Raw genomic sequence first — 12,577 nt, 5'->3', positions numbered from 1 at the left:
ATAATAAAATTAGTTTTATATTTTTCTAAGCTAAGATGAATTTATTATGAATTTATAAAGATGAGTTCAGATTTAATATTTTCTGAAAAATACCGAATTTATTACCGACGGTAAAATACCGAATAAAAACGATAATTTCCGGAAACGGTCGGAAGAGGCGCAAACCGTTTCCGATTCCGAGTTTTTCTACCGGTTTTGTTTTCGTATTTCTGTAGACGTTTCCGTTTCCGTTTAGACCTAAATTTCGGTAAAAAATCGAAAACGGTTCCCAGTATCCGAAAATTACCGTTTTCGTTTTCACCCCTGGTCGGAGGTCGGGTGAGACATAGTCGCATTTACATTTATATCAAACATCAACAACCGCCACCACTTTTTTTTAATTTGTCTCTGCAATAAATCACAGGATTGATTCACTGTCTCTTACATTTAGTATTGACTTGATGACTAGGGCAGGATCTGCATGCTATTCGAAATGGGGGGCATGTGAAAGCTTGCTGCACTTGCAAGATGGTGCACAATCCTGGATCGTCGAATAACAACTGCCGCCTGGACAGCAGTAGCAAACACCTTCGGATATTGCTCCCTTTTTGCAGGCCTGTTTCTCGCATTTGCAGAAACGAACAACGTTCCGAGCTGCATGCAATAAGGGCATTCAGTTACTGTTTTTACAGTAAGTTAAGGTTGTTGACATTATGCGAACAATTTATATTTACTACTAGTAAGAAACTGTATAATATGTAACTTGATTCAAATGCGCATGGTTGCCCGATGTGCACTTACAGTATGCAGGAATCATCAAACTTCCTAGGATCACCATCAAGAGCAGGACCGCCTTGCTTGCTTCCATTGTAATTCTCGCCATATAAGGATTTTTTTTCTCAGATCAGAGATCGATGTCTGTAGGGCTTTGTTTGACTACCGAATATAATGGTTGCTGCAAGGTTCATATATATACACTCACATATGTGAAAGAAAACCATTTATATCTAGCAACAAATGACGGAAGCAAGGCTAGTAGAGATTGATACTAGGTTATAAATCAATATCTGGTGGCAGAAATTATCTACTTTCTAGTAGCAACTAATTTCTTCCAATTTTGTAGTAACAAGTACGGGGTTGGTTGATACTGGAGTATAAATCAATGTCTGGTAGCAGACATGATCTACTTTCTAGTAGAAACTAATTTCTTCCAGGTTTGGATCTTCTTTCTAGTAGCAACTAATTTCTTCCAAGTTTATGGTGACAAATATAGTATTGTAGTTACTGGTACATAGTCATAGTGGGTGAAATTAAACCAATGCCTTGATCCTATGAGCTAATAGTTAGATTAGCTCTATTCGACCACCCCCCAAAAAAACTTCACTAATGGTTTAATTAACAGCTCAAGATAAACAAATTAGCTGATAAAAGTTATTAGACAGCGCTTTTTACTCTCACCATTTAGAATTAGGGGTGTTTGTTTGGGATTGTAATATGTATAGATTATATAATCTAATAAATTTTGAACCGATTGTTAGTTCAAAATTTGTTGGATTATATATTCTGGACAGATTACAATCCCAAACAAACATCCCCTTAGTTGGTTTTCTCCCGACTAGTAGCTAGCATTTGATATATAATTGTAACTTTAAAAGTTAAACTAATTCCTAAAGAAACTGCTAACTAAACCATTGATAAATTACATATGGCGAGATAAAATCTAAGTCAAACACTAGAGAAAAACTCATCATTTCTTGTAGTGAGGATTGCTCCAGCGTAATTGGCATTGAAGATTGTAAAACGTTGCAGTGCATATCAACTCGCGAAGCAGTCGCATGATGTTCGGATTAAGAAAGTGCATGGCTATACAGATATGATTAATGAGTTAATCATGATGTGACTAAAAAGATTCTCATAAGTTCAAAATTTTGTAATGCACAGTACAAGTCAAATCTTGTGACGATCTACCTAAAGAAGATACATCTAACGTATTGGTATGAAATGTATGAGAGACTTGCAAGGTTTAGAAAAAGATACATCTAACGACAACTCAACGTTCAGATCCAAAATATATCAATCTTAAAATCCTAAAGGATGCTATATCACGAAGACATGAATAATTTTTAATGAGACAACAAGTGCAATACATCTAACAGTACTATAACTCTTTCTTTTTTCCTCACTAGATTTTAAAATTTTAAAGGGCATGAGTTTATCGTGCGGTGAGTGATGAAACCCCCAAAAAGGTATGAGCTCTATCGAAACTACCACTTTGATAAATATACACCCATTCTTCTTTGTAATAAGAAGAGATTACAGATCTATCCATGTTTTCGTATATTATATGCTCTCTTTATCAAGTTGTATAATAATAAGTGAAACAAGATCTCTATGTCTCATCGCACATTAACTTTATAACTAACTAGTTCAATGCTCGTGCATTGCGACGACACATAAATTATTAGATTCACATCATGAAGTACCAATGTTGACTTTCATTTTTCATGTTCACACCACATCCTGGAGTAGCCCTCGTATTGCTCCATGAATGAGTCGTTGAACTTCTTGAAGCTCGAAATGATGGTAGGGACGTATTCCTCAGCTGTAAGGATAGTTGTCCAATGGTGGAACACCCTGTGTTCACAAAACAACAACATATCCATCACTTCAAAACTTCTAAAACTTGATGCATCACAGATATGTCACTGTCGGTATCTAGTGTCCGACCGCACACCCGGGGATACCCTCGTGGTGCTTTTGGGTTGGACGGTGTTGCTGATCGTAGCTTGATGGTTCGTGCCAGGAGCACGAGAGTGAGAGAGAGAAAGAGAAAGAGAGAGACGGGCGATTTTCTGCAGGATCGGGCCGTTTTGAGAGGCGTAATACCCTACTTCCTGGGGTGGCTTTGTATGCGTGGTATGTTTTACAAGTGGTGTTTCCCAAATGGAGAAGTGCTAATGAGATGAAAATGATGGGGTTCCCCTGGGCCTTATATATACGACCGTGGGACACTCCCTACACACATGATGATCACATTCTTCCAGCATATCTCCTAGCTAATAGCGAACTAACTTAGCTTATCTTAAGGAAAACCCGACCACTTCATCCCGATCTATCTCCGGCTTTTGAGGGCGCCGGACGCGGGAAAAATGGACGGTTCCCTTAAGATTAGGCATAATCCATGGACGATCCAGGCACGAACGCACTGCATTCTTGGGTCAGCCCATTTCAATTGTAGTCTTTGTCCGGCCCATGACGAGACGACCTTATGGGCCGACTGGTCCGTGGCCCCATGCAAGGGTTTTTGCCTTCTAGTTGACCCGGGGGATATCTGTCCCCCACAAGCCCCCAATCTTTGAGTTGATTTTGAAATAATTGACTCAAAGATTCCTGGTCCTACCTGTGGGTTTGTTGCATGGCCTGATTTTTTTGTACTGCTGTTGGGTGCACCGAAGGTGCACCCATTGGGTGTAGCCCCGCGAGCTTTGAGTGGATTATAGAAGTAATCCATCTAAGGTCTTCATCTTTATGCTTTTGAAATCAGCATTTTGGCCTCAAGGTATTGTGAATCTGTTGGGTGCACCAAAGGTGCACCCAATGGGTGTAGCCCCTGAGCTTTGAGTGGATTTTAGAAGTAATCCATTCAAAGGTCTTCATCTTTATGCTTTTGAAATCAGCATTTTTAGAATAACCAGGTGATGGCATATGTCCATGCCTTGTTAGGTCTGGAATCAATTTGATCGGTGACAAGTTGGACATCTGGCTGGTTGAGACAGAAGGCCTTCAGCTGGACACCACTCTACTTTGTACTTTAATGCTTCTGTTGATTGGACTTGTGCTTCAGTAACCACACTTGGGCTTCCTCCTGTTTCAGCCGATCTCCTCTTTTTGTCTTGGTACATTCATTGCGTATATTTTGTGAATATCACTTCTTCAGAAAATTTTGAAAATTTTGGGCGATGCACCCAATGGGTGTACCCAAGGGGTGTCTGCCCTGCGTAGAGTGTTTATCTCGTTGTCCTGAAGTAGTAGCTTGATGTGACAGAGGGGTGTAATCATTTGCCTGAGCAGTTGACTTGGGTCCAACCGGTGTCGTGTTACGCGAAACGGCGACAGTTGCCTGACCCATTTTCAGGCGGCTTGAATTGCTTATTGAATTCTTGCGACTGTTCAACGAGCGGGGTAGGAAGTGGACGGTCACCCCTCAACCTCTTTAAATAGCCCGCTTGCCCTGGCTTTTTTCTTCACTCGTCCTTGATCACTTGCTCTCTTCTTCTTCGTCACTTATCCACTTTCCGCACGACCATGGGCAGGGGCAAGAGGGGCAAGGGATGGCCTCGCCGCGCTGATGGCAAGCGCAAGCATCCTCCAAGTCCACCCTCGGAGGATTTTGGTGACTCGGAGTACTCGGAGGAAGCTTCCTCTGAGTATGATCGGTCGCCTGTCCCCGCATCCCCTGTGGCGTCATCCGAGGACTCGGACGACTCCATGGGGCTGTCCACCGTGTCCCGAGCGTACTGACGCTCCATCGAGCATGCCGGGCTTGGTGGGTCGGATGACTCAGAGGAGGTGGAAGACTCATCCGACTCCGAGGAGTGGAGCGGTGGCGAGGGTGATGGCGGCGAGGACAACGGCAGCAGCGGTGACGACGACGGCAAGGGTGGCGATGACAGCGACAGCGAAGATGGCAGGGGCGATGGAAAGGGCGACGATAGGGGCGATGGCAAGGGCGATGATAGTGGCAAGGGCATCAGTGAGGGCGATGGGGACGGCAGGGGCAATGGCAAGGGCGACGGCGGCGGCAAAGGCAGGGGCGACGGCGGCGACGGCGGGGCCGGTGGCATAATGCTGTTGGTTTAAATATTAGTACAGGTAGCAGTAGTAGTAGTAGTAAGTAGTAGTATAATAAGGTAGTATTAGGTAGTAGTATAGCGTAGTGTAAGTAGTAGTGTAGTGTAATGTAATGTAATGACCAAGGGGTGAGGAGGCCGACTCAGGATGAGTCGGTCTCAAGTTTGTAACGATCTCCCCCTACGAATGAAAATGCAGTTCCTTGTTGTTCCATTGTTGCACGTTTTTTTTGTTTGCGCATTTGGTGGATCGTTGGCATTTTAGAGGTAATGCCCGAGTGATGCTTGCGATCTCCACTTTTCCGAGTTGTGGTCTGGCGCTTTGCGCCTGACTTATCGAGCCAACCCATACTTCTGCTGATGTATCCCCTTGAATTCTGAACCCTAGTTCTCACTTTTTCCTCCACCGCTTTCCTGTTTCCTGAGCTCTTGAGTCCACCCACTTCGCTTGAGAGGTCACAATGGCTCCCAAGAGGAAGAGAAAGAGTGTTGTTGTTTCGATCATCCCGTCAATCGATCCCAACAGCCAACTTCCATTCGTCGGCAACCACGTGTCTGTTATTTCCGAGGCTGACCTTCTGCACCTCATCGAAACTGGTGTTCTTCCGCCAAAAGAATTGTGTTCCTGGTGAATCTGGTGCGGGGTTACCGTTCCAACAGAGGACACCCATGAAGTTGTCATCTTCATGCCATTTCTCATCTGAGGACTGGCCCTGCCAGCTTCTCCTTTCTTCCGCAACCTTCTTGACTTTTATGCTCTGAATCTTACACACATAAACCCCAATTCTGTTCTTTAGATTGGCGTTCACCTCTGCGAAGGTTTCCATGGAATTCTTCCGCATTTTGGGCTTTGGAAGTATCTCTACCACTGTCGACCCGGGATGGCTGGAGGACAGCATCAGCTTGTTGGTGGTGCTAGCCTGGAACTTGGCCGAGGCAGGAAGGTTGAATATCTTAATATCCCTCTGAAGAACAGTACTAAGGGATGGCGCCTTGAGTGGTTTATCATGGAGAACCACAACAAATCCCTCCCTCCTTGATCAGGGAGGCATCCTGACGTCCGAACGCCCAGCTGGACAGAGTCCCCTATAGATTCAGAGCTAGCTGAGTCCAGAGTGTTGCTTGCTAAAATATGCACATTGAAAGACAGAGGCATGACTGTTGAAGCTGTTGTTGCTGATTTTGTCTTCAAAAATATCCAACCTCTGAAAGATAGAGTTTACCCAACTTATTTGTATATTGGGATCAATGACCCTACCCGAATTACCAATAGACAGATTCCTGAAGAGGACATACTGAGCCGAATTGACTTGATGTTGAGAGGCAAGATTTCGAATGCTGGTGCTCCTCTATCTTATTCTGCCTAGAATCTTCCTCCACAGAGCCCCTTTTCTGAGTTCATTTCCAACCCTCCCGTTCAAGATGGCAGTGCAGGCCATAGAGTGTGACCCTCCTCAGAGGACATTGAGGCTTTCATTGCTCCATTCCGGAATCTCCCTGAAGTGGAGAGACAGGCCCATTTCTAGATGCCAACTAGCGCTAATGAGGCTGAGGTGAACGTTGTTCTCAGTATGCGGGCAAGATAATCGTTTGACTCTGCTCGTATTGAGTCGATGACTGTTGCAATTGGACATGGCCTTAGTGAGGATGAAGGAGTTTAGAGTCCTGGAAGTGCTCGTCGCAAACAATCGTGTCGAACGATCCACCCACCCGCGCCTACTGAGGGGAAGAAAACAAAGAAGAGACTTCGGTGGTCATCAGGCCTCGAACAGGATGCTGATCCCACGACCTCACTCCTCGGTGGCGGCCTGACGAGCACCGACCTCGAGGACAACATTGGAGGTTGTGATGATGTCAGATTTGGCGGTCGTGTGCTTGATGAGGATGAAGAGGAGGAGGAGGAAGAGGTCCCCTTGATTCGCAAGAACAGCCGCAACAGCAGAAGCAGTGACATCCCAATGCAGGCTTTATAAGGACTTGTTAGCCTCCAGGGGTTGACAATGTCTGCCATCGACCATGCATTAGAAGAAATTATCCCTAAGGACCTTTTATCAGAGCCTCCTGAGGTTGAAAGTTCCATCGTCCGTTCAGAGGTCCCAAATGATGTCCCTTTGTCTAGTGATCCTGTCGAGCAAGAGATTACCCAGACAGTTTCTCACGCTTCGTCGACCTTGAAAGGCGGTCTAGTTCACGAGGACACACTGGCCCTTGACGTTGCCAGTCAGAGTCACCCGGCTCCTTTGGGTATGACCGAGGGTGCCTCAACTTCTGAGGGTGCCACTAAGGATGATCCAGCCCCCGGGGGTGGTGCTGAGGACGACCCAGCCCGCAAGGGTGGTGCTAATGATAACCCAGCCCCCAAGGATGCCGGGCCAAGTTCCTCTTCGGCTGCCTCCATAGATGTTCATGTTGGATCGGCACAGGTTCAATCTGAGGAACTCGTGGTGACGAATTTATCTACTGCTCTCGTCGGTCCGGTCACCTTAGAGGTCGGTGACCCGGATGCTAGGAATCTGTTGTCTGCTGTTGGAGCTGAGGTCTCCCCGAGTGATGCTCTCAACATTGTCCCTATCAATGCTCCATCAATAGGCAGTGCATCAATGCTTCCAGCTCTGGGACTTCCTTTATTTCTCTCCAATCTCTAGGTGAGCCGACCTTTGTTTCTTATTATTCATGCTGACAAACGGGTTCTCTTGCTAACTTTTGAAATTGCAAAATGTCTTCGACTCTGTATCTGCCCAGCTGAAATCTTGTGGCACCCCTGTCCTCGACCAAGTTTCGTCTTTGATGCAGTGGAACCCTCTACTTCTTCAGAGGCAAATAGATGATTTGAAGGCCTCAAACATTGGTTAGTGGGTATGTGGTTTCCTTTTTGTTGTTTATTGATTTCCTCATTTCACATCTTGTGTTCTTTTTCTGCTGCTTCACCAGTTCTGACTCAGCGGTGCTCCGATGCTGAAGAGAAGTATACCCAAAGTCAAGCTAATCTGAACCAGATCTCTGCCTTTTTGGATAGTGCTCGGACCTTGAACTCTTCTTTGAATGCCCAACTTGATTCAGAGAAGATGGCTCTTGAGGTAAATTTTCCTGACTGCTTCTGCTTTGCTCTCTTTGCTTTGTGCTCAGTGCTTTTCTTGCTTGAAGGAGGAGAAGCAGATGCTTCTTGCCTCTCACGACAATCTGGATAGATTATATCGCAATGCCAGCAACTCCTTGACTATCTTGGAGAGGAGTCATCGCTTTACTATATCGGACTTGGACCTTCATCGGGATGAATTGAGGGCATACCAGACTGAAGTGTCTCGACTCGATAAGCTGATGTCTTTGAAGTATTATGTCATCAAGGAGCTACGCGCCACAAAGAAACTTGTCACGCAAGAGCTAGAGGCCGCTCGCCTCAACATCAAGGCCTTAGAGGATGACCGTGTTGTTATGAAAGCAATGTGCGACAAAGCCATGGACAAGGTTGTTCGTGTCGGGCAAATCCTGATGAGGAGGCCTGGTGTTGTGGTGCCTGAGGACATTGTTGCTGATGTTCTTGCTGCACATGCTGTCGTGAGCTGACCTTCTTCTTTTGCTACTCCTACTGCTGAGGCTTCCTGCAAAAATGCTCCTGCACAGTGATTTGTTTGGATGAGAGACACTTTTCATTGAGTTAGTACATTTTAGCGAGACGGTGTATCATGGATTTCATGTGCATGTAACTGTGCTACACTTGAACTGATTGTTCTGTTAGTAGGGCGCTGAAGCCACCCTTGAATATGTGAGAGTGTTGCTTTTCTTTGAGGTGTTCCTGATTTGAGTTGATTGTTTCGCTAGTAGGGTATAGTAATCACCCCACGTCGACTTAAGGTGTTTCCGACTTAAGCTGATTGCTACTGTTAGCAGGGTATAATGATCACCCCGAGTCATGTAAGCGTGAGCATGTCGCACCGACTTAAGGCATTCCCGACTTTAGCCGATTGCTCCGTTAGTGTGGCAGCCCTCCCAAGTTATCAGGCCCACATGCACCAATCCTTGCCTTACTGGCCTCGGATGGCTGTGCACGTGTACCGGGTAACTAAGGCTATCGAGTTCGCCAACTGGAACTCATCATCCCAAGGATCTCCCACATAACAGGTATATTACAGTAATCACATTTGATACACACACATTGGAGATAGAGCGGAAGACTTTTACAAAGTACACTTTACATTCCAGAACTCAAGTTTTACATGGTAGAAAGAGATGTATTTATTACAAGTCCTGATAGTACTCGAAGTGCATAACTTATTACAATAATTGGAAGGGTGAAGCCTTTCCATAAGATATATACATAAACATTCTAAGCTTCAAGTCATCCACATGAAGTAACTAACCCAAAGATAAGGGAATAAAACTTCTCCTACAAAAACAACAAGGGATAAAACCCTGAGTACGCAATTACTCAGCAAGACTTACCCGACTAAAGAAAAGACTCTCAAGGGTATGCTGGCTTTTGGGAATCAAGGTAAAGCTCATCAAAGTTCAAGGACTCATTTTGCAGAAAAGCTTACTAGAAGTGGTTCCTTAAGCCAAGTTTTATTTCACAAGTTAGTTTATTACCTGAATCTTCTAGCCTGAATCTAGCATTTTCCTAATCTAGATCATTCACTTGACATACACTAGGTTGCTTTTAAAATCCAAATTTTTGTTTCGCTTGTTATCTACGATGAAGGGCAGTGATCTAGTCTTCATATCCGAGAAGTAACGACGATCCGAATCGATTAATGCCCAGTTAGGGATCTCCAACCACACGACATATTTAGTACTTAACCCTTGCATATGTCAACCATCCCCACGGATCCTCCACTACATGAACTGGTCCGCGCTACCCGGGAGCACATTACCCTACCATCCAGCCTCTTGCCAGGAGGATAACTGCTACTCCCACCATCTCCCACGCCTAGTGCGCGGTTGTCATTTCACGTATGGAATAGCCGGGTTCAGGCTTACGCATGACGAGGTATGTGGCCAGCTAAAAGGTCCTAGATCAACAGGCCTACAATCGGTACGGTCCTTAATGGACACAGACGAAGACACTACAACCAGACTCCGTTCTGGTGCAAGTCAACCGCCCAGCCTCAAGTTTATTTATACTATTTCTCAAAACATTTGGCGCCTGATAGAGGGGCCATGCCTGGATAATGAATTTATCACTGCAGATGATGCCTTCATTATCCCAAGCAAATTTTCTTTTTTGGAAATTATGAGTCATAGATCAAAAACATATTTTTAATCTATTCGCATGATTAAGCATCTCTAGCTTTTATAAAACAGGTGACAAGGTATGGTAATCAATTGTTTCAAGGAATGGTAATGCATCAAGTGTTTAATCAATCAACTCCTATCACTAATGCATCATATAAGTGATAAAAATTTTATAAATACAAGGAAGGTGGCAAATGCACCGGGGCTTGCCTTGTTGCAGAAAAGATCCAAAAACTTTCTACAGTTAGATGGGACTCCACCACTGGATCTACAACACTGGAGCAGACTCCTCTTCAGGAACCACTTCTTCTTGAATTTCAACTTCCTTTTCTGGGAGCCCTACACGAAATGAAATGAATATGAATGCTTATGCTTTTGTAATTTGCAAAGAAGATAGCAAAACAACTCTTTAGATTATACCACAATCCATGGTCTTTTATGTAAACTTGTTTCTTCACCAACTAATTCCTTTCATCCACTAATCGCACCACTACGATTCACACGCACATCACAAAGCCCAAGCTGATGGTGTGAACCGCAAGCCAGCTATAAATAGTCACGAACAATCTTTCCCGGGACATAAAACTATGCTACCGATTAATCCAAACACACACGCAACCATGCCAATCACCAAGGTGCAATTACCCAACGACGCCAGCAAGTTCCACGGACGCAGAGACGTCGAGTTGGAGGACGGTGCTGCGCTAAGGAGCTAGATAACGTACGACGGCGCGACGACGATGTCTTGATTGTGAGGCAAGGACTCTGACGTGGAGAGAAGGACTGGGTGCCGGCAAGCTCGCACACCAGGGAGTGCGGCGAGCAGCGGCGTATGTCCAGATGCAGCGATGAGGGAGGTCGAGTCAGTGGCGGACCTACAGGGTATGCCAGGTGGGCTGTGGCATACCCTGTAGAATCTAGCCCACCTATACATATAGGTTCATTTGCAGCCCAATAAACCAGTAGAATACGTAATTACGACGACGACTGTTCATCTGTTCCGCTTCCGCCGTTTCTCATTCGGCGTTGCGACTACAACATGCTGCGATCGCCGATCAGCGATCTGCATCTGCTGTCTGGCCGGTGGCTGTCTGCTTGAGTGCTTGGTCGACGCACGGACGCAGCGACGTGCCGACGCCTCAACAACCGTCACTCCATCAGCGATCAGCCGGAGCACGGAGCCGAGCAACGCCGCAACAAGGCAACGAGCGTACATCATAGTGATCCTCTTCTGTCTTCTCTCGCCTGATCCTGAATTCCTAATGTCCAGACCAATCAGTGATCCAGAATTCTAGAGGTCCGTAAGTTTTGATAGTTTAATAATTCATTCATTCATCAAATTGCAAATTAAATAATTAATATGGATTGTCTAGTCACATTCATCATTCATCAAATTCATTCATTCATTCATCTAGAATTCTAGAGGTATGTAACCCCAAATCATCCCTGATAAGTTACTTGTACCGGTGGCAACAACAAGTGTTGAGAGGGCATTTTCTGCAATGTCTTTGGTCAAAACTAAGTTAAGAAATAAGATGGATGATAGTCTTTTGGACGATTGTCTAGTCACATTCATCGAACGGGATCTTTTCTTCAAAGTCGATGAAGATGATATAATTGAGACCTTTATGGCTTTTAGAAAGCGTTGTCCGAACAAATAGTATGGTAATTATCTTTCAAACATTGTTTGTTGCAAATTTCGTATTTTATATGTTTGGGCTCTAATGTAATCTAGTTCAAAATTTTCTATTAATTATTAAGTTTTATGATGCATCATTTTGTTTTTATCTTTACTTGTCAAATTTTATGGTGCATTTTAAGAAATTTACCAAATTATATATGAGTTAGAATGAATAGTGTAAAATTATTATGGCATACCCTTGACTAAAATTCTAGGTCCGCCACTGGATCGAGTAGAGAGAGACGCTGGCGGGCCGGAGCTGCAGGGGATAATGACAACAATAATACTAAGTACATGGTCGGCAGTTCCGAACAAAAAAAAAATCTACGGCGAACCCGTGAGGCAGGCGCCAGGGAAGACCTGTGTTGAGCGCTGCTGTAGCCTCGGCGAGGTGCTCAGCAGCCACGTACGATGGGAAAGCCAAGCAGGGTGGAGGCACGACGAAGTGGGGCTTTGTGTGATGAAGGAAGGGAGCTGAGCCGAGCGCTACTGCTGCTGCACGAGGGAGGCACAGTGGGGAAACCAGGAAATCGTCGAGAGCACAAGCAATTCAGTTTGGGCTCCAAACTAGCATAACAAGAGTTGGCTTAATGGAGGTCGGGCTGGGGCTATTTCAGAGGGAAAATGAGAATTAACAATCCCCAACACACACCTGCATGTTTACCACGCAAGGTGGAAGCTCAGGGAAAAAGTCCAGCACACCTTTACTGCATGTATGACACCTCATCAACAGTGAAGCAGCTGAATCATCCAAGAGATAGGCTTTACACCCTTCCTGCATCTATCCTCGGGGTGGTGAATTTTTGACAATAAACTTTCCTTTCTCATAAGTCTCTTT

General features: G+C 44.9%; 1 protein-coding gene across 1 annotated transcript; it reads right to left on the bottom strand.

The window, feature by feature from the left end:
- Positions 1-346: 346 nt before the first annotated feature.
- On the bottom strand, positions 347-959 carry LOC103650256 (uncharacterized). Its single transcript, XM_020551113.1, has 2 exons — positions 781-959; positions 347-633 (listed from the first exon to the last, which is right to left on the bottom strand). Exons 1-2 carry the CDS (start codon positions 860-862, stop codon positions 464-466), a joined length of 252 nt encoding a protein of 83 aa, XP_020406702.1. The 5' UTR covers positions 863-959; the 3' UTR covers positions 347-463.
- Between the last annotated feature and the right edge of the window lie 11,618 nt (positions 960-12,577).

This window comes from Zea mays, chromosome 3 (genome assembly GCF_902167145.1).
Source record: "Zea mays cultivar B73 chromosome 3, Zm-B73-REFERENCE-NAM-5.0, whole genome shotgun sequence".
NCBI lineage: Eukaryota > Viridiplantae > Streptophyta > Magnoliopsida > Poales > Poaceae > Zea > Zea mays.
This window is presented reverse-complemented; position numbering and strand designations above follow the sequence as displayed.

Excerpts from the sequence above, each read along its gene's own strand:
- LOC103650256 (XM_020551113.1), bottom strand. The coding sequence starts at position 862 with ATGGCGAGAATTACAATGGAAGCAAGCAAGGCGGTCCTGCTCTTGATG. Across the intron at positions 634-780 it reads TTTGATGATTCCTGCATACT|CTCGGAACGTTGTTCGTTTC; the intron begins GTAAGTGCACAT and ends TATTGCATGCAG.